General features: G+C 44.5%; 1 protein-coding gene across 1 annotated transcript; it reads right to left on the bottom strand.

Moving 5' to 3' along the window:
• Positions 1–3,790: 3,790 nt before the first annotated feature.
• SEC22B (SEC22 homolog B, vesicle trafficking protein) lies at positions 3,791–26,446 on the bottom strand. Its single transcript, XM_075832268.1, has 5 exons — positions 26,277–26,446; positions 22,577–22,686; positions 14,582–14,742; positions 13,396–13,542; positions 3,791–4,033 (listed from the first exon to the last, which is right to left on the bottom strand). The coding sequence occupies exons 1-5, from the start codon at positions 26,349–26,351 to the stop codon at positions 3,879–3,881; spliced, it is 648 nt and encodes a 215-aa protein (XP_075688383.1). The 5' UTR covers positions 26,352–26,446; the 3' UTR covers positions 3,791–3,878.

Here is a 26,446-nt window from a genome sequence, read left to right as displayed (position 1 = left end):
GAGCTGTTTTTCAATGGAGTCAATGAAAAACGGCTCCAAAAACGTCCCAAGAAGTGACATGCACTTCTTTTTCGAGGGCGTCTTTTTACGAGCCGTATTTTGACAACGACGCATAAAGTTACACGTCGTGGGAACAGAACACCGTAAAACCCATTGCAAGCAATGGGCAGATGTTTGTAGGCGTAATGGAGCAGTTTTGTTCAGGCGTAATTCGAGGCGTAAAACGCCCAAATTACGTCTGAAAACACTGCGTGTGAACATACCCTAAAGGTTGCCAATTTTGGTTTAAATAGTGTTGTGGAAGCTTCCCAGGCTTTCCTAAGAACCATCCATTTTTCTGTCCATTGGTCTCTTCGCTCTGAAGCATCTTCGAATACTTGGATACTTGTACAACTTTTGGAATATCATCCCAACTTTCTGTATCTTCAGGATCAAAAGGGAAGTCAATCCCCGATTTCTTTAGAAATAACCAGTTTCCTGTCTGGATTATTCCATTCGTATATTAGCTTGCGTAGATTTTTATAAAACCGGGAACACACTCCTTTTGGGAGAAGCTAGTCCCGCAGACATTTCATCCTGCACCGACAAAGCTTCTTCTTGGTCCTCAATATTCTGATTTGGATACCAAGGGGACTTGCCCTTCTAAAAACTCAGGTAATAGAGCTTCTGGATCGGAGTCCTGTTCTGACTCTGCTGAAACTACCAGTCTTTGTTTCTTTACTGGGGGGGGGGGGGGGCGGGGGGGGGCACTAGGTCCAGGTGAACGTAAAGCCAAAGTTGATGTTTGTACTTCCTGCTTAGCCACTTGTCTGATTTCCTCCGAAATTTTTACTCGCTCCTGATGTACAATTTCAGCCATGCATGTGCTACACAGTGGTTTCTTGTAGTCAGGCGTAAACTTTTTGGCACATATTGCGCTGTTTAAAGACCAGGACTTATGTTTTAGAAAGGAGTCTTGGCGCTCTAAGGGAAAAGAACGACAAAGACTCCTCAACTACATTTAAACAAATGATATTATAAAGAGAGTCCCCCTAGAAGTTTACTCACTGAGCCAGGGATAACCAAGGGCTCCACATAATCAGGGCGCTGGGGAACCTGGCCATCAGAGGTAGACATCTTAACATAGACCCAGCTTAGGGATACGTCAGCCCTTAAATACCTGGTGGTATTGAGGACTTTACCGCATCTGCCAGCTGGTACCGCCCGCTCCATAAGCCAGGATGCTTCTGTTGATCCAGGCGCCGAAAACTGGGGTTTCCGGCCCAGTTGACGTCAGACGCCGTTAAGGCGCCCCCGGAAAGGACGTCAGACATCTGCGATGCGCCCAACCTTCACCCAGTGCCACCGGAAGGGATGCCAGGCTCCCTGAAAACTATAGAATGGGGGGACAATCCACAGCATGCCTCCACCACATCTCAGGGAATTTACAGAGGATCGGAGAAAGCAAGGGCAACCTCCGATCCTAGTGGCACACCAGGAGGCAATATATAACCCCTCTGGAGCGCAGACACCATCTTTATCTCCAATCCCACAGGCAGGAAGAGCGAAGCGGTATCCAGAAGGATAAATCCAATAACTGAACGCCCCTCACCGCTGAGGTGTAAATTAGTGGAACATAGAGGTACCTCGATGTGTCCCTGACCTTACAGGTACAGGAAAACAACTGGGGCCATGAACGGAAAAGGGGCTTTTAACCTCTGTGTGTTCCTGTTCCTATACGGTCAAGCTCTCCGGTGTTGGTGCGGTCATGGTGACGATATGTAAAAGAATGTTTCTACTTAAATCTGTATGACTAAAATCTCATGAAAGTCACATTATGCAATTCAAGTCACCTTTGCTCTCATCTCATTCTTATCTGGGCAGTTGAAGCCTTGGACTGGGAAAATCTCTGACTACAGTTCGTGCTGGACTCAAAGGGGTTTTCAGAGTTCCCCCTCCCCCAAAAAAACATGTTAAATAAATTTCTCCTTATGTAGACAACCTGATGACACTATTACTAAAAAAAACAAAACAAAAACTTTACTTACCGATTGTCGTTTTCATATATCCATTTCTAGTCTTGTTTGTTTACTTAGCCTGCTACGACGACTACATTTCCTTGCATGCCTCACACCCTCTAAGCAGCGTGCATAAGGCTCCGCCAGCTAGTTTAATAGGGAAGACAAACGGGAAGTGCGAATGCGTAGTCTCCGCTCTGGAAATAGAAGGGGGGCGCACCTGTGCGCTACCAGATATGAAAGAGAATAGGCTGTCATGCGCGGTGATGGCTGAGGAAGAGGTAGCTCAAGAAACGATACGTCACCAGAGTACCCGGCTAGGATTATCTGCTGCTAGACCATGTGACTGGTATACGACATCATTGGAGGAGGCTGATAACGTGACATCAGAAGTCACGGTGACTAGAGGGTACAGCGGAAAATGGAAGCACTTTACTAACAGTAAGTACAAGATTTTTAAAGTTAGCAGTGTAGCAAGAACGCTCCACTAAAAATTGATATTGGACAACTCCTTTATGTTTATATTAACATATTAATAAAATGGCACATTTTTAATAATTTAGCCATTTTCTTTCCTGTGTATTAAAATGTAGCACAGAATATCTCCTGTCTCCAGAATATAGTATTTTTGGCAGTCATTTCAGATTATTAAAGACATACACACTGGGACGGTCACATCCATTGGGAGAAAAAAAATAAAGTAAATAAAAACTTTTTTGTAGACTTTTTTTTTTTTTATTTGAATTTGGCTCACAATATATTTTAATTAGAAAGTAGGATCAATGTTGCAAAATTATTTCTAGTGAGTATAGCAAGTCTGTATGACATGCTGAGGCTATTCTGAATATACATATCCGTTTGTTTTTTTTACATTTCCGTATAACCACTTCTAATTTACTACATATTTATTCATACTCTGTTTTTTGGCAATGTCTTCTGTACTTCTGAAAATATGTCAATAAAAAAAACCCCACCCATTTATTTTTTTTTTATATATACACAGTAAAAGATATATAAAGACACATGCAGCCAAACATAGTGAGTACAAAGCACACATTTTTCAGAGACAGAACAGGCTGTCTGGCTTTATAGATGTCACAGAAATATGAGCACTATTTAGACTATGGATATTACTATAGCAGGGGAGATGTTAAAATGTTAAAACAGGTAAAACAGTATTGTGGGGAAAATGAAAGAAGAAAGGGGTTGCCCGGGCACGGACAACTAATGACCTATCCACAGGATAGGCTATCAGTATATGATCGGTGGGGGTCCAACTCCCAGACCCCGCACCAATCAGCTGCATCCGGGCGCTGGCTGTTATGCAGTGTATTCGGAGCCGGAAGCAGATGGCTCAGTAAACTGCAGAGCGGCCATGCCGCAGATTTGCAGCTCTGCTCCTATTCACCTGAATAGAAGCAAAGCTGCAGTCTAGAAGCTCGGCCGCTATTCTGGACTGGAGCTATCTGCTTCCGGCATGGACTTCTGATCCTGGAGGCAGCCGGAGCAGCTGATCGGTGTGGGGTCTGGGCGGATAGGTCATCAGTTGTCCGTGCCGGACAACCACTTTAGTGTTACAAGTTGCATTTGAAAACGATTTGAAAATAAATGCAGGAACAACATTACAGGTACACTGAGCCAATAGTCATTCTAGAGATCCTTCTTCTCTTCAAAAAAGAAAAACCTTGTTTTCAAGTCTATTATTTATACAGTGTAATCCAAAGCACACAAACTAGAGTGAATCACAAGGTGTTCCACTGTTAGCTTGAGAGGCCTGCCACCTGGAGGCTAACAGGTGACATAGAACAATTAACCCATCCGAAACGTTGGCATATATTCAGTTTGTTAGCCTCCACAGTTTTGTTAGATGGTTCTTGTAGCTCACAGCCACCAAAATCGGACATACACGATCAACATGACTGAAAACACAGCAACTGCAGCTAATTTAGCATAGGTGGAACGCATGTTCAGGTACTTTGCATCTTGACGGTATTTTTTTGACAAGGTTGAGAGATTGCTGGCCTTTGTATCCAGTGCTACAAAAGAAGTAGACAGTGAAATTATTAAAAAAGGTAAAATCTCATATGAGAATGTAAAGGAAAGAATTTCACATGCATCTGTGTACACATTAATATACATACTGAAATACTTACAATTTATTAACATGGTCTTTATACATGTCAGACAGTGATACAGATACACTTGTCATACAACACAAACACGTTTTCTTATCATTAACCCCTTCAGGACACAGCCTGTTTGGGCCTTAAAGACAAAGCATTTTTTTCAAATTTGCAATTTTCTAAATTTAAATGTATCTGCTTGTAAAACAGATGGTAATACCACACAAATTAGTTACTATTTCACATAGCCCATATGCCTACTTTATGTTGGCATTGCTTTTTTTGAACGTTCTTTTCTTTTTCTAGGGCGTTACAAGGCTTAGAACTTTAGCAGCAATTTTTCACATATTCAAGAAAAGTTCAAAAGGCTATTTTTTCAAGGACCAGTTCAGTTGTGAAGTGGCTTTGAGGGGCCCATACAATACAAACCTCCATAAATCACCTCATTGTAATGACTGCACCCTCAAAGTATTCAAAACAGCATTAAGAATGTTTAACCCTTTAGGCGTTTCACAAGAGTTAAAGCAACGTAGGGGTGAAATGTACAAATTAATTTTTTTTGCAGAAATTCATATTTAATCTTTTTTTCTGTAACACAGAGTGTTTAACCAGAGAAACACAACTCTATATTTATTGCCCAGATTCTGCCGTTTTTAGAAATATCCCACATGTTGCCCTAGTGTGCTTATGGACTGAAACACAGGCCTCAGAAGCAAAGGAGCACCTAGAGGATTTTGGGGCCTTCTTTTTATAAGAACATATTTTAGGCACCAGGTCTGGTTTGAAGAGATCTCGTGGGGCCAAAACAGTGGAAACACTCCCAAAAAGTCATCATTTGGGAAACACACCTCAAGGAATTTATCAAGGGGTATAGTGAGTATGGTGATCCGACAGGTTGTTTTTTTTTGCTAAATTTAGTGGAATGAGGCAGTGAATATGAAAATCAAATTTTTTTCCAATAAAACGTAGACATTTTCAATTATTACAAGGCATAAAGGACAAAAAAAAAACATTTGATTTCTCCAGATTAACGCAATACCCCATATGTGGTATTAAACTGCTGCTTGGACACACGGCAAAAGCACCATTTGGCACTCAAGTTTTGCTGCAATGATTTTTGGGTGCCATGTCGCATTTGAAAAGCCCCTGTGGGACCAAAACAGTGGAAAACCCCCAAAAGTGACCCCATTTGGGAAACTACACCCCTGAAGGAATTTATCTAGGGGTATAGGGAGCATTTTGACCCCACAGGTGTTTTGCAGAATTTAGTGGAATTAGGCCATGAAATTGAAAAGCAAATTTTTTTTCCGATTGAAAGTGTCCACGTTTTATTTTTAAAAGGAATAAAAGAGAAAAAGCACCCCAACATTTGAAAATAAATTTCTCCCGATTACGGCAATACCCCATAAGTGGTCGTAAACTGCCGTTTGGACACAATGCAGGGTTCAAAATGGAAGAAGCACCACTTGGAGCTCAAATTTAGCTGGAATGGTTTTCGGGTGCCATGTCACATTTCAAAAGCCCCAGCGGGGCCAATACAGTAGGAGCCCCCCAGAAGTGACCCCATTTGGGAAACTACACACCTTAAGGAATCCATCTAGTGGTATAGTGAGCATTTAGACCCCACAGGTCTTTTGCAGAATTTATTTGAATTAGGCCGTAAAAATGTATATCACACACCCCATAAATTGTTAAGCAGGTTCTACAGAGTACAGTAATACCCCATATGTGGTCATAAACTGCTGTTTGGGCACACGTCAGGCTCAGAAGGACCGCCATTTGGCTTTTGGAGCGTTTATTTTGCTTGATAGTAGTTTTGTTTGTGGTTTTACTGGTATTTCAGCTTATAATGTGGGGGGTATGTGCGAGCGGTGCGGAGCAGGCCAGGGTAGGTGCGAGCGGTGCGGAGCAGGCCAGGGTAGGTGCGAGCGGTGCGGAGCAGGCCAGGGTAGGTGCGAGCGGTGCGGAGCAGGCCAGGGTAGGTGCGAGCGGTGCGGAGCAGGCCAGGGTAGGTGCGAGCGGTGCGGAGCAGGCCAGGGTAGGTGCGAGCGGTGCGGAGCAGGCCAGGGTAGGTGCGAGCGGTGCGGAGCAGGCCAGGGTAGGTGCGAGCGGTGCGGAGCAGGCCAGGGTAGGTGCGAGCGGTGCGGAGCAGGCCAGGGTAGGTGCGAGCGGTGCGGAGCAGGCCAGGGTAGGTGCGAGCGGTGCGGAGCAGGCCAGGGTAGGTGCGAGCGGTGCGGAGCAGGCCAGGGTAGGTGCGAGCGGTGCGGAGCAGGCCAGGGTAAGTGCGAGCGGTGCGGAGCAGGCCAGGGTAAGTGCGAGCGGTGCGGAGCAGGCCAGGGTAAGTGCGAGCGGTGCGGAGCAGGCCAGGGTAAGTGCGAGCGGTGCGGAGCAGGCCAGGGTAAGTGCGAGCGGTGCGGAGCAGGCCAGGGTAAGTGCGAGCGGTGCGGAGCAGGCCAGGGTAAGTGCGAGCGGTGCGGAGCAGGCCAGGGTAAGTGCGAGCGGTGCGGAGCAGGCCAGGGTAAGTGCGAGCGGTGCGGAGCAGGCCAGGGTAAGTGCGAGCGGTGCGGAGCAGGCCAGGGTAAGTGCGAGCGGTGCGGAGCAGGCCAGGGTAAGTGCGAGCGGTGCGGAGCAGGCCAGGGTAAGTGCGAGCGGTGCGGAGCAGGCCAGGGTAAGTGCGAGCGGTGCGGAGCAGGCCAGGGTAAGTGCGAGCGGTGCGGAGCAGGCCAGGGTAAGTGCGAGCGGTGCGGAGCAGGCCAGGGTAAGTGCGAGCGGTGCGGAGCAGGCCAGGGTAGGTGCGAGCGGTGCGGAGCAGGCCAGGGTAGGTGCGAGCGGTGCGGAGCAGGCCAGGGTAGGTGCGAGCTGTGCGGAGCAGGCCAGGGTAGGTGCGAGCTGTGCGGAGCAGGCCAGGGTAGGTGCGAGCTGTGCGGAGCAGGCCAGGGTAGGTGCGAGCTGTGCGGAGCAGGCCAGGGTAGGTGCGAGCTGTGCGGAGCAGGCCAGGGTAGGTGCGAGCTGTGCGGAGCAGGCCAGGGTAGGTGCGAGCTGTGCGGAGCAGGCCAGGGTAGGTGCGAGCTGTGCGGAGCAGGCCAGGGTAGGTGCGAGCTGTGCGGAGCAGGCCAGGGTAGGTGCGAGCTGTGCGGAGCAGGCCAGGGTAGGTGCGAGCTGTGCGGAGCAGGCCAGGGTAGGTGCGAGCTGTGCGGAGCAGGCCAGGGTAGGTGCGAGCTGTGCGGAGCAGGCCAGGGTAGGTGCGAGCTGTGCGGAGCAGGCCAGGGTAGGTGCGAGCTGTGCGGAGCAGGCCAGGGTAGGTGCGAGCTGTGCGGAGCAGGCCAGGGTAGGTGCGAGCTGTGCGGAGCAGGCCAGGGTAGGTGCGAGCTGTGCGGAGCAGGCCAGGGTAGGTGCGAGCTGTGCGGAGCAGGCCAGGGTAGGTGCGAGCTGTGCGGAGCAGGCCAGGGTAGGTGCGAGCTGTGCGGATCACGCCAGGGTAGGTGCGAGCTGTGCGGATCACGCCAGGGTAGGTGCGAGCTGTGCGGAGCACGCCAGGGTAGGTGCGAGCTGTGCGGAGCACGCCAGGGTAGGTGCGAGCTGTGCGGAGCACGCCAGGGTATGTGCGAGCTGTGCGGAGTACGCCAGGGTATATGTAAGCTGTGCGGAGTACATCAGGGTATATGTGAGCTATAATTCACTGTATTTTAACGATATATATTGTGCTCCCACAAATATGAACATTTGAAAATTCACTGAAGTGATAAATGAGTAAAATGTATAATTTTTATTTCATAGCTATCTAAAAACAGGGGTACAATCATCACTGTGAAAAGCCCAACCGTGTATTTAAAAACGTATTAAACACAATACTCCCAGTCCTAGTTCGTTTGCCCCTTTGTGACTGGGTATGTAAACAGAGATATCAAAATATGGAATCAGCGTATAACATTGGTAAAGCAGTGGTTTGGACCCTCGTTCACACAGGAGCCTGCGTTAACCGCACCAGATTCTCCCAATGTACAGATGCACAACAATGCCACTGCCCCCTACGCAAAAATTCCCTCACTTCACCCGACCCTACGCGTTTCTATACTTATCATCAGGGGTCTGTCAGTCTGGCCAGGATGCCAGCGATATATCTTCAGCAGCAGGTATTCTACTGCACAACACGGAAGTATGCACGCATAGATGTCAGCGGCATGCTTCACTCTGGGACTCTGAGTCACTATGAACTGAATACTCCGCCCCCTGGCTCCGGCAGCATACATCAAACAGCCAATCACACTGGCCCAGCACATCCATGAATGCAGGCTCCTGTGTGAACGAGGGTCCAAACCACTGCTTTACCAATGTTATACGCGGATTCCATATTTTGATATCTCTGTTTACATACCCAGTCACAAAGGGTTCGCAAACGAACTAGGACTGGGAGTATTGTGTTGAATACGTTTTTAAATACACGGTTGGGCTTTTCACAGTGGTGATTGTACCCCTGTTTTTAGATAGCTATGAAATAAAAATTATACATTTTACTCATTTATCACTTCAGTGAATTTTTATATGTGAGCTATGCGGAGTGCATCAGGGTAAATGCAAGCTGGGCAGAGTACATCAGGGTATATGTAAGCTGGGCGGAGTACATCAGGGTATATGTAAGCTGGGCGGAGTACATCAGGGTATATGTAAGCTGGGCGGAGTACATCAGGGTATATGTAAGCTGGGCGGAGTACATCAGGGTATATGTAAGCTGGGCGGAGTACATCAGGGTATATGTAAGCTGGGCGGAGTACATCAGGGTATATGTAAGCTGGGCGGAGTACATCAGGGTATATGTAAGCTGGGCGGAGTACATCAGGGTATATGTAAGCTGGGCGGAGTACATCAGGGTATATGTAAGCTGGGCGGAGTACATCAGGGTATATGTAAGCTGGGCGGAGTACATCAGGGTATATGTAAGCTGGGCGGAGTACATCAGGGTATATGTAAGCTGGGCGGAGTACATCAGGGTATATGCAAGCTGGGCGAAGTACATCAGGGCATAATAGGATGATGTAATAATGGGGTGAATGAATAATCCATGGATTGGTGTGGTGCGCTTTGAACCAATCCTTTATGCACAGGCCGGGTTTTTTGGGTATTGTACAAAATATAAGCGCTCCAATATTGCCTAATCTTTGACCCTTTCACTAGCCCTATAAGCAGCCACAAGGCCCTAAAGTTTCCTCATTTCTGCTGCATCTACGGGGTCCACCTGTGGGGTCTAGCAAATGATGACGTGGGGTTTTTAGTGAAAAACTACTGGACCTAAACAACTAGTCTGGGCCGTCATTTACCATCATTGCGTTTTGAGAGTCATAATGTGTTATTTTTCAGTTGGCGGAGCTGTGTGAGGGCTTTTTTTTTGTGGAACAAGTCATTTTTATTGGTTCCATTATGGGGTACATTTGATTTTTTGAAATCACAATTTATTCAATTTTTTGGGAGACGTGGAAACCGTTTACTACTTTCCCACAATAAAAAAAAACTACTTTCCCTCTTCTCTAAAAAAAAAAATGTTTTAGTGTCCCCATTTCGGACAGCCATAACTTTTTTATTTTTCAGTTGATATAGCTGTGGGAGGGCTTGTTTTTTTCGCGACTGTAGTTTTTGTGGGTACCACTTGCGACTTTTTGATCACTTTTTATAAAAAATTTTCTGAGACAAAGTGACCAAAGAAAGTCGGTCATTGTTTTTCATAAAAAATTTTTACGGTGTTCACCGTGCGGTAAAAATAACAAGAAATTGTTATAGTTCAGGCCGTTCCGAATGCGGTGATACCTAGTATGTATCATTTTCTTCATTTGTTTCTAATTTATAAAAGGACTTAAATCAAGGAAACAGGGTGATTGTTTTTATTACCTAAAACTTTTTATTTATCTATTTTTCTTTTACTTTTTGTCACTATTTGTTTTAGGCTATATTCACACGACAGTGAAAAAAAATGTCCATTAAAAACTGATCAACTGTCAGTTTTTCATGGCCGTTTTGCATCAGTGTGTCTCTAAATTGTCATCCATTTCCAGTCAGTCTGTCCGTTTTTAATGGCCATTTGACATCCGTTTTGCATCAGTTTTTCATGGCCGCTAAAAAAAAAAAAAATGGATGAATTTCATTGGTCAGGCTTTTTTTGTCCCAACCCCCTGAAAACACCCAAAGGAAGGTCACATGTTCAACTAGACACTATTTACAGCCTCCCTGTATATGATGCCACACACACGCCTCCCTGTATATGATGCCACACACACGCCTTCCTGTATATGATGCCACACACAGCCCCGATGTATATGATGCCACACACAGCCCCGATGTATATGATGCCACACACAGCCCCGATGTATATGATGCCACACAGCCCGACATGAATGCCCTAAATACCCACTGATGCAGCGCGGTCTTCTTCAGGTAAGGCCTCTCGTCTTCACGGGATCTGCGCCGACGAGATGGCACATACTCACCGATGCAGCGCCCACTTCTCCTGGTCTGCTCGCTAGTCTCACAGGATCTGCGAAAACTATTTGCGCCGCCTTCGCAGAACCCACGAGACTAGCGACCAGACCAGGAGAAGTCGGCGCTGCATCGGTGAGTGTGTGTCATCAAGCCGCCAATAGCCAACAAGGGAACTAGTAGTTCCCTTGCAAATCCCCATGTCACAGATCCGTTTTTGTATTGACAGCCGTTAAAAACGTGTCCATTGACTTCTATGGGGGCAGTCATGCCGTTAAAATGGGCAAAATTAGGACATGTCCTATTTTTTGACAGCCATTATTCACGGGCCGTTAAAAAAACAGGCGTGTGAATACACCCATAGATCATCATTGTTCTGAAAATGGCCGTCACACGGCCGTTTATCACTGTCGTGTGAATAAGGCCTTACACTTACTAGGGGACTTGAAGATCTGATCTTCTGATCCCCAGTCCAATACACTGTACTACTTATGTAGTGCAGTGTATTGTAACTGTCATTTTGCATCTGACATTTAGCCTATTAGGCTTCCGTTCCGGGCCATCCAGGAAGCCGTTGCTAGTCTTCCTGTTTGCCATAGCAACCATCGGCACACGCGATTTCTCGCGGGGTGGTGGGTACAAAGGGTGCCCCCTCCCTCTGCCAACCCCTTCAATGCGGCGGACACCATTGACCACCGCATTGAAGGGGTTAAACGGCGGCGATAACTGCCATCGCCGCCGTTGCAGCGGGATGTCAGCTGTATATTACAGCTGACACCCACTGAAAATGAAGCAAGCACAGCTCCTGTGGCAGCTTCATCTTTATGACGGGTCTGGTACGTCGGATTGCAGTAAGTTACTGGTTATGCCGAAGTACCATACCAGTCATTTCGCGGGAAGGGGTTAAAAGGACAACTAAACTTTCAGTAGTATCATTGCAAAGTAAAAAAGTGTAAAGGAACCACAGCAACTCAGCCAAGAAGCGGCAGTCCACGCAAAGTTACAGAGCGGGGTTGCCGAGTGCTGAGGCACATAGTGCATAAAAGTAGCCAACGCTCTGCTGACTTAACTGCAGAGTCCAAACCTCCTCTGGGATTAACATCCGCAAAAACTGTGTTCCGGGCGCTTCATGGGTCTCCATGACCGAAAGCAGCTGCATGCAAGCCTCACATCACCAAGCATAATGCCAAATAGAGGGGTGTAAAGCATGCCGCCACTAAGCTCTGAAACCGTGGAAACGTGTTGTGTGTAGTGACGAATCACACTTTTCTATCTGACCGTGTGATGAACGAGGCAGAGTTTGGCGAATGCCAGGAGAATGTTACATGCCTTAGTGCGTCAGAAAACGGCCGAAAATGCCTCCCATTGATTTCAATGGGAGGCGAAGGATAAAGAAGGGACAAGCCCTATCTTCGGGTGTTTACGCCTCTGACCTCCCATTGACATCAATGGGAGGCATTTTCGGCTTATCTCACAGCGTTTTATGCCCGCGGCGCTCAATGGCCGCGGGAAAAAAAATGCAGCGAAAACCGGCATGCAGGCAGAGGAAAATCTGCCTCAAAATTCCAAACGGAATTTTGAGGCAGATTTTCCTCCTGCAAAAAACTCTGTGTGAACCCAGCCTAAGGCCTCATGCACATTGCCGTGATTTTTGGGTTGGCCGGCTGGCCAGCCACGGAGGGTCAGCCGTGAGCAAATCGCAGGCTGTGCACATGGCCATGACCATTATTTTCAATGAGCCGTAATAAGGCTTGCCCGTTTTTTCTGCGGTCCGGGCTCCGGGGCCATGCACAGACCATGGAAACCACGGTCATGTGCATGGCCCCAAAGGAATGAATGGGGCCGCAATTCTCCCGTGGATTTTCTGGGGAATTCCGGCCGCAAAAACACGTTCGTGTGCATCTATGTATGTATATAAATCTATATTTCTTTTTTACATTTATTTATTGTACATATATACACACACACACACACACACACTCTGCATTACAAAATATATATTTTTTTATTTATTAGGACTTGTGTATATTAAATATAAAGTAAAAAAAATTGAGTAGTTATTTTGGAGGGGAATTGGATAACACCGCAAATCAGACTTTTTTTTTATACCATTCTACAGGATGTTACGATTGTGGCAGTACCGAATATGTATTTTTTTTATGGTAAACCATTTTTTTGAAAATAATTTTTCATGAAAAAAAAAAAAAAAAAAAAAAAAAAAGCTTTTTATTTTATTGGGTATCTACACTGACAGGCAACCTATGAGGCGTAAAAGACAGATACAGAGGGCAGACCTGGAGACATTTGTTAGGCCCCCGGCTCCCATGGTAACCCATCGGTGCACTGTGATTGTATCCCCGGTCGCCATTGTACGGGGCATGTAAGGGGTTTAACTCCAATCCCGGCAATTACAGCAAGAGCCCAGCTCTGTATAATAGCCACACTCCTGCCACTAATCTTGTGGGTTCACTGGGCAGTACCCACGAGATCATTGAAACAGATATATCTGGCATGATGCAGGAACTAGAATCTGTCAGTAATGGATAGATTAGTCACTTATCGTTAAGGGGTTGATACAGGAGGCCAAAAGTGATAACCATTTGGTCTCTCAGCAAGTCTGTCCTATGTAGATATTCAACCTTGTAAATATAAGTTACCTAATTCCTATGTTTGTAATAGATATATATATTTATCTAAATGACAAAGATACTATAGGGATTATGTTTCTTGTGTAGTGTATTATTATTTTTTTTTCATTATGCAGAATATTGATAGTATAATATCCACTTGCTTTTTAAAAAACAACCTACCTGATAGAGCTTCACCACGCTGCAGTACTTCTTCAATGTTCGCCACCATGATTCTCTGAACATCTTGTAGCTCAGTGTTGATTGAACCCAAGTTTCTTCTAGCTCTACTGTCAATATATGTCTTTTTTGTCTTCTGAATATAAGTATCTACAAAACGAGATAAAACGATCACAGGAGATAAATACGTTTAAATCAGCATTCTGCTCACACACAAACTAGTCACTTTAACCCAGAGTATATATGTAAATATGTATTGATATATTGACGCTCAGAGAGAAACTGCAGGGCAAGTTTGCAGTTACACAAAAGCGCGACCCTTGAGTCTTTTTCCTGCAGGTTTTTTTAATTATTTTTTTTGGAGGGGGGGTTTAAACGGGCACTTGCTTTCAACCAACTTATGCGAATATAATAGTATACCCGATATAGATCAACTTTATTTACTATTAAAACGTAGTTTTATTCATGCAAATTCTGTGTGAAGTTACAGCCACTAGGTGTCTCCCTGCCTTCTGCTGTCCACCTCCTGTTTTTAAGCAAAAACGGTCCCTAGTTACAGAGAAGAGGAGACGGACTGCCAAAGGTAGGGGTGTGTCTCTTTTCTATAAAAGTCTATTAAGAGGAGGAGGTGGACACAGAAGGAGGGAGCAGAGAGAGTGTGAGTCAGCAACAGACAAGCTGCCAATAGAAGTCTATGGAGAAAGGAGGAATGAGCAGGTGGGGGAAGAAGGAACAAAGAGAGAAACACAGACGTCATGGTAAGATTTCTATGTCACCCCAGTGCTGGATTCTCAGCTATAGTGATAGGGGAGCAGGACTCTACTCTTCTCTGTGTACAGAAGACATAATAGAAGTTAGGCTCCACCCACTTGCTCAGAGACAACTGCGAATTAGAAATAGATACTGCAGAGGGGAAAGCTGCTAAGTAATGCAGAATACAAGTCATATAATGTTCAGAAATAGTGTTATTCCTCATGTATACACACACACACACACACACACGACAGCTTATTCTAAAAAGTCACCTGAAAATTTAGGTACGCTTTAAGGGTAAACCTTTCAGCATATCATGTCATATGCACATCATTTAGAAACACAGCACTTTGGTGAGATTGGATCATATTGCGTGTTATTTCTTTTTATAATTTGGCATGAAGCAGCAAAGGAATTCTCAATAGTGAGAACTTACCAAACTCTATAAAGGTGTAAGGTCTTGATACTGTGGGTACTTTCTTTCCATGTTGCTCATCAAATTCATTATACAGATCTTCAAGATAAGCAAATGCTAGTTTCTTAGAAAATGACATTTCACATAGCACCAGGTAGCAGACGCCCTTTTCAATTAAGTAGCTGTGGTAAAGGCCAAAAACAATTTATAAAATACATGACTTATTTACATGACTGACTTGAATACAATTAGCCACTGGAAAAATGTGCCAGTGTTGTATGTCACAGCCAACAAGATCAATTATTTCATTATAAAAACTGGTCTAGAATAATGACAGCTAGAATCTGATTGGTTGCTTTTGGAATCAGTATGTTTGAAATATTTATCCTCATAAATACTAGCCCTTAACCCCTTAACGACCGCTGTATAGTGTTTTTACGGCAGCTGCTCAGGGTAGTTCTTCTGAAGCGCCGCCTTTGCACTTCAGAAGATGTTTTTGCCGAATCGGGCGCTCTGCTCCTGAAGCCCAGGCGAGCAGCCTCCGGCTTCAGGACAACGATCGGAGAACAATAGCAGTGGTCTCCGGTCATGTGAGCCAATTTAACCCCCGCCAGATGCGACGGTCAATAGCGACTGCCACATCGGAGTGGTTTTAGAGGGAAGGGGCTCCCTCTCTCACCCCACGATGCTTTTGCGGGGTGCCAATGTTTTTTATGGCAGCCAGGGGCCTAACAAAGGCTACCAGGTCTGCCTTTAGTTAATGCCAGAGAATGCCAGTTTTACACTGCAATACAGAAGTATTGCAGTGTATTATAAAAGCGGTCAAATGATCGCATTGTTAAGTCCCCTAGTGGGAATAAAAAAAAAAAGTTAAAGTTTAATAAAATTAATAAATAAATATCCCAAGTATAAAAAAAAAAAATGTTGTATCGCCGCGTCCGTAACGACCCTAACAAAAAGACGAATACATTATATAACACGAACGGTGAACACAGTAAAAAAACAATGTTTTCTGTTCATCCTGCCTTCAAAAACTTTTTTTTATAAAAAGTGGACAAATAAAAAGTTGTATGTACTCCAAAATCGAGTAATAAAAACTACAAGTCGTCCCGCAAAAAAAAAAGCCATCATACAGTTATGTCAACAGAAAAAAAAAAAATAAAAAAAAAAGTTATGGCTCTTAAAACATGGCGACACAAAAACAAAACAATTTGGAAAAAAAGTGTTTTTACTGTGTAAAAAGACAAAGAATGGCAATATTTAAATTAAAGAAAAGCTTATCGAATTATATGTACCCCCAAAATGGTGCTATCAAAAAACACAACTTATACAGCAATGTCGTCAGAAAAAAAATAAAAAAATAAAAGTTATAGCTCTTAAAATGCGACGATGGAAAAACGTAAAAAATTGCTTGGTCACGAATGTTTAAAAATACCTTCGGTATTAAGGGGTTATAGTAACGCCTCACGCACATGACTGTGTGTGTCGTCCAAGTCCAGTCAGTGATCCGAGGAAAGATAGAACATGTCTTATCTTTCCTCGGATCGGAGACTCGGATAATTTTTCACGGACCAGATGCACCCGCTAAAGTGAATCGGTCCGTGAAGACTATTGGGTGCCACTCAGATGCCGTCAAAAACAGCCCGAGTGGCACAACGGTCGTGTGCATAAGGCATAAATTACTCTTTGTAGCGGTGCTTATCTCCGTCCATAAGACGAGTCCTGAACAGGAAGCTCCCTCAATAAACGTAGAACTCCATAATAGGGTATTTAAAAGTTTTCCTCGTATCATATTCCAAGAGTCATAAAGTAGGTTTCACACACACCAAAAGTGTAGTCAATAGCAACAAAGGGCAGATTTACTAATACTGGCATTTCATACAACAGTCTCCACTATCTGCTACATTGGATTATAAATCTCACGCATCTTCCAGCTGGCCTGTGGCACGACAACCACGACCGAGCGCCATCACTCCACACGGACATAAAATAAAAAATAATTATCCTCACTTCACCACTCACCTCCGGATCCCCTCAGGCTCCAGCAGAGTACGGCAGCTCATACAAGGTCCTGACGCCAAGCAGCTTCAGGGCCTTATATGCGACGCATGAGGACCTTGTATTACCGCCGCATGCTGAGGGAGCCTGAGGGGAGGCGGAGAGAAGAGGAGCGGGGAGATGAGCATAATGTTTTTATTGACCAAATGTAGGGTAATCCGATCACAGGAGGGGGGGGGGGGGAGGAATGAGGCACTGGCCCGGATAGTTTCTAGGAGCAATGTTGCTATATTGGTATAGAAAACGATAGTAGCCAGGGAGTAACTTGATGATGCTGGTATGCAGCCATCCCAGCCGGGTCCCCACTATCCAGGGCCACCCATTCCAACTAGAGGAACATGTTAAAACTTGATCTCATAATTTAACCCTCTTGATGTATTCAAGGTATAGATCCACAATTTCCTTATGCAAAAGAAGTTTTTTTCTATCACCTCCCCTTCTATCCTCAGGTAGCTGATATATACCCAGAAATCTAAGACCAGACAGAAGATATCCATGATGAGTTTTAAAGTGAACCGCTTGTAGATTTTTCATTTCTCCTTTCCTTACGTCCTAGGTGTTCGCCTATACGTAAATGTAGTTCACAAATTGTTTTTCATTGTATTTTTTGCCACACGGGAATGGAATTATATAGACCACCATACTTGATCAACAGCTTATAAATGTTTTGAGCGCCTACTCATTACAATTGTTGGCATCTGTCAATTTGTCAGATTTTAATACATATCTACAGGATGTACATTTGTACATTACATTAGGGCGACTTTTCAGCCACAGCGCAATCTCCTTAGTTCACTTTTTGAACTCTGAATTGACTAATAAATCCTTTAGTGTTGGTGTCTTTTGTTGGGACCATACTAGGAACCAAGCCCACACAGAATTTTATTCGGTCATTGAGGGCCAAAACGGGACTAGTTTATGATCATGTTACGCAAGAGCTCCCAATGAGAGCCATGACGAGAAATAAACCGATCCCCATCATCCAGGATTTAGTTTTTTTTTGTCCGTCCAGGGATCCGTTTCTGTTACACCTCAAGGCTTTGTTATAGCCCCATTTCATAACCTTTTTTGAATATCCCCTGGTATTAAAGCATAATTCGGCTACCTGGGGATTTGCAGAAACGGTCTAACGGGAGTACCCCTTATTAGTGATGGGGTGATAGCTAGTCATCCAGCCATAGTATGTAAAGTATTGTCATTCAAATCTTTCACAAAAAAACATCAGGAAATTACTTTGGATGGCACTGACTTATCAGCCTATGTGACTTGGATGAATTATGGAGGGAAACACTGACACAGTCAGTCAGATAAATACCGGCATTTACAGATTTAGGCCCCATGCACACGAACGTGCTTTTGTGGCCGCAATTCCCCAGAGCCCGGACAGCAGAAAGAACGGGCAAGCCTTATTACGTGTTCTGCGGCTCATTGAAAATAATGGCCGCGGCCATGTGCACAGCCCGCGATTAGCAGGCGGCTCGCGGCTGTCACCCGGAAATCACGGCCGTGCACATGGCTACATTCGTGTGCATGAGGCCTTAGGGGGAGTTCACACTGAGTTTTTTTACGTGGAAGCCGCGCCCAAAAATTTCCGAAAATGCCTCCCATTGATTTCAATGGGAGGTGGAGGCATTTTTTTCCCGTGAGCGGAAAAACCGTCTCGTGGGAAAAAGAAGGGACATACCCTATCTTCGGGCGTTTACGCCTCTGACCTCCCATTGACATCAATGGGAGGCAGAGAAAGCTTATTTCGCGGTGTCGTTTGCCCGCTGCGTATTTTGCCCGCGTTGCTCAATGTCCGCGGGCGAAAAACGCTGTGAATATTGGCGTGGAAGCAGAGCAAAATCTGCCTCAAAATTCTAAATGAAATTATGAGGCAGATTTTTCTCCTGCAAAAAACTCAGTGTGAACCCAGCCTTATGTAGGAAAAGCAGTACAATGTTTATTATGTCCTCAAATCACTGAAAGCAGTGCAAAGGGAACTTCATCTTGTTAATTGGTCTTCCTTCCTGGGCAGGGACAACCTCACTAAGGATGAAAAGAAAGCATTCAATGAACTCTGTAGACCAGAGTTTACCAACCTTTCCAGGCTCGAGGCACCCCTGGAAAAAAAAATAAAAAAATTTCCTCAGGGCCGCCCTACCAAATATTGTTTACAAAACGACAAAAACAAGAACTATGCTCTTAGGCCCCATGCACACAACAGTATTTTCATTTATCCCGAAATACTGCCCGTAAATACGGATCCGTAGACATCCGTATTTAATCCGTATAAAACAGAAGGGTGTCCGTAAATCCGGTCTGTATTGCACCCGTATATATGGATCTGTACAAAAAGAGGGATGCTGCAAATGAGGTCATCAACATATTGCCTAGCAATGCTTCCGTAAATACGGACCGTTTACGGATGCACATCAGTAGCCGTCTGTATTTACGGAAACTCCCATAGACTTCTATGAGAGAGTCCTTGCCATAATTACTGACAAGAATAGGACAAGTTCTATAATTTTTTCAGCATGGACACCCATCAGTAAAAATACTGAAAGGTGTCCGTGGCCAATAGAAATGAATGGGTCCGTAATTACCGATTCCTTTAGGAATTTTGAGTCAGATTTTAAATTGACAGCGTTGTTAGACTTTATTTTTTCGTTTTTGCAGTGTTTTTTGTCCACATTTTTTAAGCTGTTGAAGCGAATGCAAAATCCGCAGGCAAAAAAGCACCAAATGAGCGCCGCAGGTTTTTTTTCTGCCTCCTATTAATTTCAATGGGAGGTCAGAGGCGGAAACCACTCGAAGACCATCAGCCCCCCACTCACAGTAAAATTACCAACAGCTCCCCACTCACAGGAAAGTGACCATCAGCCCCCTCCAGTAAAGTCACCATCAGCCCCCCCAGTCACAGTAAAGAGACCATCAGCACGCCCAGTAAAGAGACCATGAGCCCCCTCCAGTAAAGTGACCATCAGCCTAAGTCCCCCCCCTAGTAAAATGACCATCAGCCCCTCTAATAAAGTGACCATCACAGACAGAACGTGTGCTTACTCCTGGGGAAGGAATAAATAAGGAGGTATAAGAAGAGAGAACTACAACTCCCAGCATGTCCAGGCTATTATTAATGGATATCAGAGGACGTTACAGGAAAGATGTATAAGAGGAGAGAACTACAACTTCCATCATTCCCTTGGCTCCAGTTCTCACACAATTGCCAACAAACTATAGAAACAATACTTACCCTGCCCAGCATTAATAGCTCCTCTCCCTCCGTCCCTCTTCTAGTGGGAAGCGGTGGGCGGTACTTGTAGCAGACGTGCGTGCCTCACGTCTGCTACAAGCATGTACAATTTTACATCCTGTAGATATGTATTAGAATCTGACAAATTTACAGATGCAAACAATTGCAAGGATTTTAAAATCAAAACATATATAATCTGTTGATCAAGTATGGTGGTCTATAGAATTCTATGCCCGTGTGGCAAAAGATTCAATGAAAAACAATTTGTGAACTACAGGTACACATGTACACAGTGGATGTAAGAAAAGGAAAATTCCACAAGCGGTTCACTTTAAGGCCCAGTTCACAGTTTTTTAATTCTGATTTTGATGTGGAAACCGCGTCGGAATCAGCGCCAAAAAAACAAAAGAAATTGCAGGCAGGTAAAAAAAAAAACACTGTGTGAACAGGGCCTAAAACTCAGTCAGTCATCTTCCGTCTGGTCTTAGATTTATGCGTGTATATATATATGCCATCTACCTGAGGATAGAAGGGGGAAGAACAGCCTAATAAGCTGACTGTCAGTGTAAAACTGACATGTATAATACGCTGCAATACATAAGTATTAGGGGAGATTCACACGAACGTTGCGTTTTTGCGCGCGCAAACAACGCAGCGTTTTGCGAGCGCAAAAACCATTTGACAGCTGCGTGTGTCATGCGTGTCTGATGCGCGGCTGCGTGATTTTCGCGCAGCCGGCATCATAGAGATGAGGCTTGTCAACGCCCGTCACTGTCCAAGGTGCTGAAAGAGCTAAATCTTTCAGCACCCTCGACAGTGAATGCCGAACACAACAGCGAAAAACCTGTAAAAAAAAAAGATAAAGTTCCTACTTACCGAGAACTTCCCGGCCGTTGCCTTGGTGACGCGTCCTTGGTGACGCGTCCTTGGTGACGCGCCTCTCTTGACATCGGGCCCCACCTCCCTGGATGACGCAGCAGTCCAAGTGACCGCTGCAGCCTGTGATTGGCTGCAGCCTGTGCTTGGCCTGTGATTGGCTGGAGCTGTCACTTGAACTGAAGTGTCATCCCGGGAGGTCGGACTGCAGGAAGGAGACAGGAGTAATCGGTAAGTTAGAACTTCGGTTTTTTTTACAGGTTAATGTATTTTGGGATCGCAAGTCACTGTCCATGGTGCTGAAACAGTTTAACTCTTTCAGCACCATGGACAGTGACTATCTCCTGACGTCGCGTACCGATAATTTTTTTGCCGGGATCGGCCAAAACGACTTTGGCCGAACCCGGTGAAGTTCGGTACGCTTGTCCGGCTTCGCTAATCGCAAAGACACTCCGTTTGGATGTTCGGAAACAGAAAAGCACGTGGTGCTTTTCGGTTTTCATTCATCCTTTTCACTGCTGTTGCGCGAATCACGCTCGTCCCTCGGAAGTGCTTCCGTGTGGTGCGCGTGATTTTCACGCACCCATTGACTTCAATGGGTGCGTGATGCGCGAAATACGCAGAGTTATTGAACCTGTCGCGCTTTTTGCGCAGCAGACAAACGCTGCGCAAAAAGCACGGACTGTCTGTACTGCCCCATAGACTTGTATTGGTCCATGCGTGCCGCGTGAAAACCACGCGGCCCGCACGGACCGAATACACGCTCGTGTGAATCCCCCCTTAGAGTGGATTATAGCAGCGATCAGATCATTGGAAGCTCAAGTCCCCTAGTGGGACAAAAAATAAATAAAAATAAAAAAAGTTTTAAAAAAAAAAATTGATAAAAACAAAAAATGTAGGAAATATTGTGCCAACATTGTAAAACATGAATAATACTATATACATTTTGTATCGCCGTAATCGTATCGACCCGCAGAATAAAGTTAATGTTATTTACAGTGCACGGTGAACACGGTAAAAATAAAGAATAAACAACAATACCAGAATTGCTGTTTTTTAATAACCTCACCTCCCAAAAAATAGAATAAAAAAGGGATCAAAAAGTCTCTTGTGCCCCAAAAAGGTGCAAAAAAAAAAATAAATTACGGAGTGTCCCGCAAAAAACAGCTCCATCAACGAATAAATAGAAAAATTATGGCTCTCAGAATATGGCGAGACCATAAGGTGCAGAGTGTGCTCCAAAAGGGTGATAAGATTTGGCAACATTTATCAGTGCGACACTGGCCACACACCTATGAATTATTTATTTACCGCATTATTGTACCCTTTTATTATTCTCTGACGTACTCCGCACAGATTACATATGCCCCCACATTATAAACTGAAATACCAACAATACCCCAAACAGAACTATTACCAAGCAAAATCTGCACGCCGAAAGCCAAATGGCGCTCCCTCCCTTCTGAGCCCTACAGCGTGCCCAAACATCAGTTTACGTCCACATATATGGCATTGCCATACCCACGAGAACCTGCTTAACAGTTTGAGATATTTGTCTTCGGGGCGCAAGCGGAGCACAACATATTCTGCTTTAAAATTGCATACCAGTGGAAAATTGCAATTTTCACTTTGCATCATCCGCTGCACATCAATTTCAGAAATTTGTATAACTTTATTGTACAGGGATTAATCTTTATTATGAATAAAATCTCTAACTGAAGCTCGTATCCATCTAGTTGCAATCTTAATCACAGCTTTTGTCTCATTGGCTTCGTTTTCGCATAATTATACAAAAGATATTTATCCAAGAAAAATGATAGAAACGACAGATATTCTTTTCATTTACTTACTGGAATGCCATTGCTCCTGCCTCTAGAGTACATCGAGCAGGCGACTGTTCGTTCAGCTTGCGGAAGAGCTGCTTGGCTTGGTTTTGATATTGTTGCAAGTCTCGACCAGACTACAAAAAAAATATATATTAAAAAAACCGATTTAAGGACAAAAAACACATAAAAGAACTATAAAAAAAACAACCAAAAACACTACAAACTTTTACGTCAGCGGGATTGAGCTAGAATACCAGATAGCGTATGAGCGGCAGGAGTGATGTCTAGTAAGGCTGGGTTCACACGACCTATTTTAAGGCGTAAAAGAGGCGTATTATGCCTCGTTTTACACCTGAAAATACGGCTCCAATACGTCGGCAAACATCTGCCCATTCATTTGAATGGGTTTGCCGACGTACTGTGACGACGACCTGTAATTTACGCATCGTCGTTTGACAGCCTCGTCAAAAGAAGTGCAGGACACTTCTTGGGACGTTTTTGGAGCCGTTTTCTCATAGACTCTATTGAAAACAGCTCCAAAAACGGCCGAAAAAACGGCGAAAAACGTGAGTTGCTCAAAAAACTTCTGAAAATCAGGTGCTGTTTTCCCTTGAAAACAGCTCCGTATTTTCAGACGTTTTTGGCTCAGCGTGTGAACATACCCTAAGACTTTCAATGGGCCACAGAATTTTTCTTCTTGTAGTCAGTGGGATCTCTGCAGTTGGACCAGAAGTGGTTATTTTTAGGCCACAAAATATACCAATACAAATGTGTTCTCCATTTGAAAGATATAAAGTTGCACTCCCACAAATTTTTTTATTCTCTGGCCCTTTGGAAATGCACATTATGTACATTTTTGTGAAGGCAATCTTACCGGTGACTGTATTTGTGAGTTATTCACTCCCTCCTGGTCCTCAGATGTGCCACGTTACCAGCAATAGGACTCTCTAACTGTCATGTGTGGACAGGAAGTGAAATCCTGACACTTCTGAATCTTTTCTGTGAGATTCCAGCAAGGCAAGCGTAATCTCGTTTGAAATGACAGGTTACATCGTAATCTCGCGAGATTACGCTTGCCTTGTTGGAAATCTCACAGAAAAGATTCAGAAGTGTCAGGATTCTGAATAAACATCATGTCCAGGCTGGTAGTGATGTATATTAATTATCAGTACACTGTAGTAATGTTATAATGTGTGTATGTAGCTGAACATAACGATGTAACTATATCGCTAGTGCAGTGTAAATGAATGGAGAGAAGTGTATGACTGATTGGTCAGCATCATACACTCCTCTGTACAGCGCCCACTTGGTCGAATGTAAAACACGCCCACTTGGGCATTAAGAAACTCATTAGCATAAAGCTAAAAATCGCTCATAAAGTGGTAAAAATAGATTGTTTTTCTAAATAAGCATTACTGTCACCTACATTATAGCGCCCATCTCCTTATGTAGGAAATAGGGCACTTATAATGTGGTGACATAGCCTCTTTAAACAGTACTGTCAAAAAATAAACCCTCAATCACTCTTTATGCGGATGTAGTTGTGTATTAACTAGAGGCAGCCAAAAATGTACAACATAGTCTGTTTTGCCTCATTTATTACTCTAAATGCACTTTTATTTCTACAACTGAGTGAGTGGGCTCTTCCAGAGGGCCTCTTATAATTTTTTTAATCTTTTTTTTTACTTTACCCACCAGCCACTAAAATGGGAAGGAAGGGGAAGGAAAGTTGGGTATTGGGGGGGGGGGGGGGGTATATGGTTTGAGAAATATGTGAGGGTGAAGACCACTCAGAGCACACCAGTTAAGGTACTATTACACGGCCCGACCCGTGTAAACGAGCGCCAATCGACGAGACAGCTTATTGATCGGCACTCGTTTGCTCCTTTCACAAGGAGGTATGTATGGGGACGTGCGCTCGTTACTCCGATCGCTCGTCCCCATACATTATTTCATTTAGAACAAGGCCACTTCCCCTCTTGTAAATCGGAGGGGAGAGGTCTACGTGCTCTCAGAGCCAGGGACTACTTCACTCTTCTACAGGAAGGGACGACGACCATGTCCACTGAGATACGCAACCCTAGGGGATTTGCCGGTGTCAATATTAAGGGAAAGACTCTGAAGTGGGAGTCACAGAGTGATACTAAAGTGTTTGCGTGTTTAAAGGAAACATGGAATTATTCATATATTTAATTAACTAATTAGTTTCATCTAATTTTATTTTTACCCCTTTTTTCTTCGCTCTCCTATCCCTCCCCCTTACTCCACTTTATCCCTCACGGACTAAGTAGTTTTAATATAAAGGGTAAATTCAGGTCACAAAATGCGAAGACTAAATTATTTAGATTGGATATAGTAGTGTAGTTCGCTGTGCTTGGGCCTGTCCTATGAAATAATATGTAAAAACTGCCACGTCTCCCTGCTCTATTTTTTTTTATGAGATTGTTAAATATCTTCTTGTTGAGAAAATAAAGCTTTAGGAAAAAAATAAAATTATGTCTCCCCCTACTACAGCATTAGTCTCAAACACAGGTTAAGGCAGAGACTGCAGCCTCATCCCCCCCCCCCCTCTCTCCTCTGTCTTTCAAGTCAGGATAGCCACACAGGTAGTGGATTTGCTGCACATTTTTCCACAGCAAATCCGAAGAAAAATCCTCATGTATTACTTGTAGATTTTCCGTGTATCCCACCCCTTCTACTTTGAAAAGGTTGAAATCCCCTGTGAACATCTGCAACATAAGGAGAATGCTTTCTGCAGCACGTGGATCAGATATGACTAAATGTCATCCACGTGGCGGGTACCGTAACCCGCAGTGTTACAGTCCCATGGACCCGGCCAGACTGGGTTACTGGAGAGGAGGTTTTAAGTGACAGACAAGGTTTCTGAACATTTACAGTGCGCCTGCAGACAGGGAACACTGGCAGAATGATCTATGCTCATGATCCTGTACTTGACTTCACACCCCCTAAATGGGTGGTTTCATGAATACAACCCCTTCTCTAAAGACAGTTGCCATGGGTGAGACTTCTGGAACCCATGGCCTTTATCAGGGCAAGATTCATTTGTCCATACAATGCAATATTACATGCCAGCCATTCGTTTGAAAAGCCGACCATGTAATATATGCATGGACCAGGTCCACCAGAGCAGGAGACGCTCTGACTTAGAGCCTCTCCACTCTGAGAGGGGGGACCCTCCCCTATGACGTCCATATACCCTAAAAAGGCATATGGAAAGGATTTGTCTTGATCAGACGGCCCTTTAACTAATCAGAGAGCAAATGTGATTTTAGTCTTGATTCACACTAGCAATCAAACGTTGTGCTGACAGTATACAGGTGTTGTACAACAGAATCAGTCTGAAGAAACGAAAAACACGCACCGCAATCACGTACATCTGACTACAAAATGCCGCAAACAAAACTAAAGTACAGACATATTGTTCACTGTTCAGGAGCTCCCCCGACCTCTCCTCATCTAGCTGAGATGTAAGGGGTGATCAGTATGAAGTTACTAGCCTGAATTTCTCCGTAGAGTTGAATCTGTTCTATGTACAAATAAATATCTGCCATCAATGATCTTCCCAAATACGTCCAGAGAAGTCAGTGTCACACTTTACATGCCATACATACATACATACATACATACATGCCTGCTATGTGTATCACTGTCATTGACCACTGCCATGAGGAACGTATGTAACACTCCTATCCTCCTCACCTACCTGCTCATCCTCCTGCATTGATGCGGCCAGGGGCAGGCCGTCCGCCACTCTGGCTATCATTGTAAGCAACACCATGATTAACAGACAAGCAACTGACAACTAGAAGCGATGAGTTGGCCGGAAACGTTTCCAGGAGCGCTCCGTTGTGCTGGCCATGGTCCCCATTAAAT

This window comes from Rhinoderma darwinii, chromosome 7 (assembly GCF_050947455.1).
Source record: "Rhinoderma darwinii isolate aRhiDar2 chromosome 7, aRhiDar2.hap1, whole genome shotgun sequence".
Taxonomy (NCBI): Eukaryota; Metazoa; Chordata; class Amphibia; order Anura; family Rhinodermatidae; genus Rhinoderma; species Rhinoderma darwinii.
This window is presented reverse-complemented; position numbering and strand designations above follow the sequence as displayed.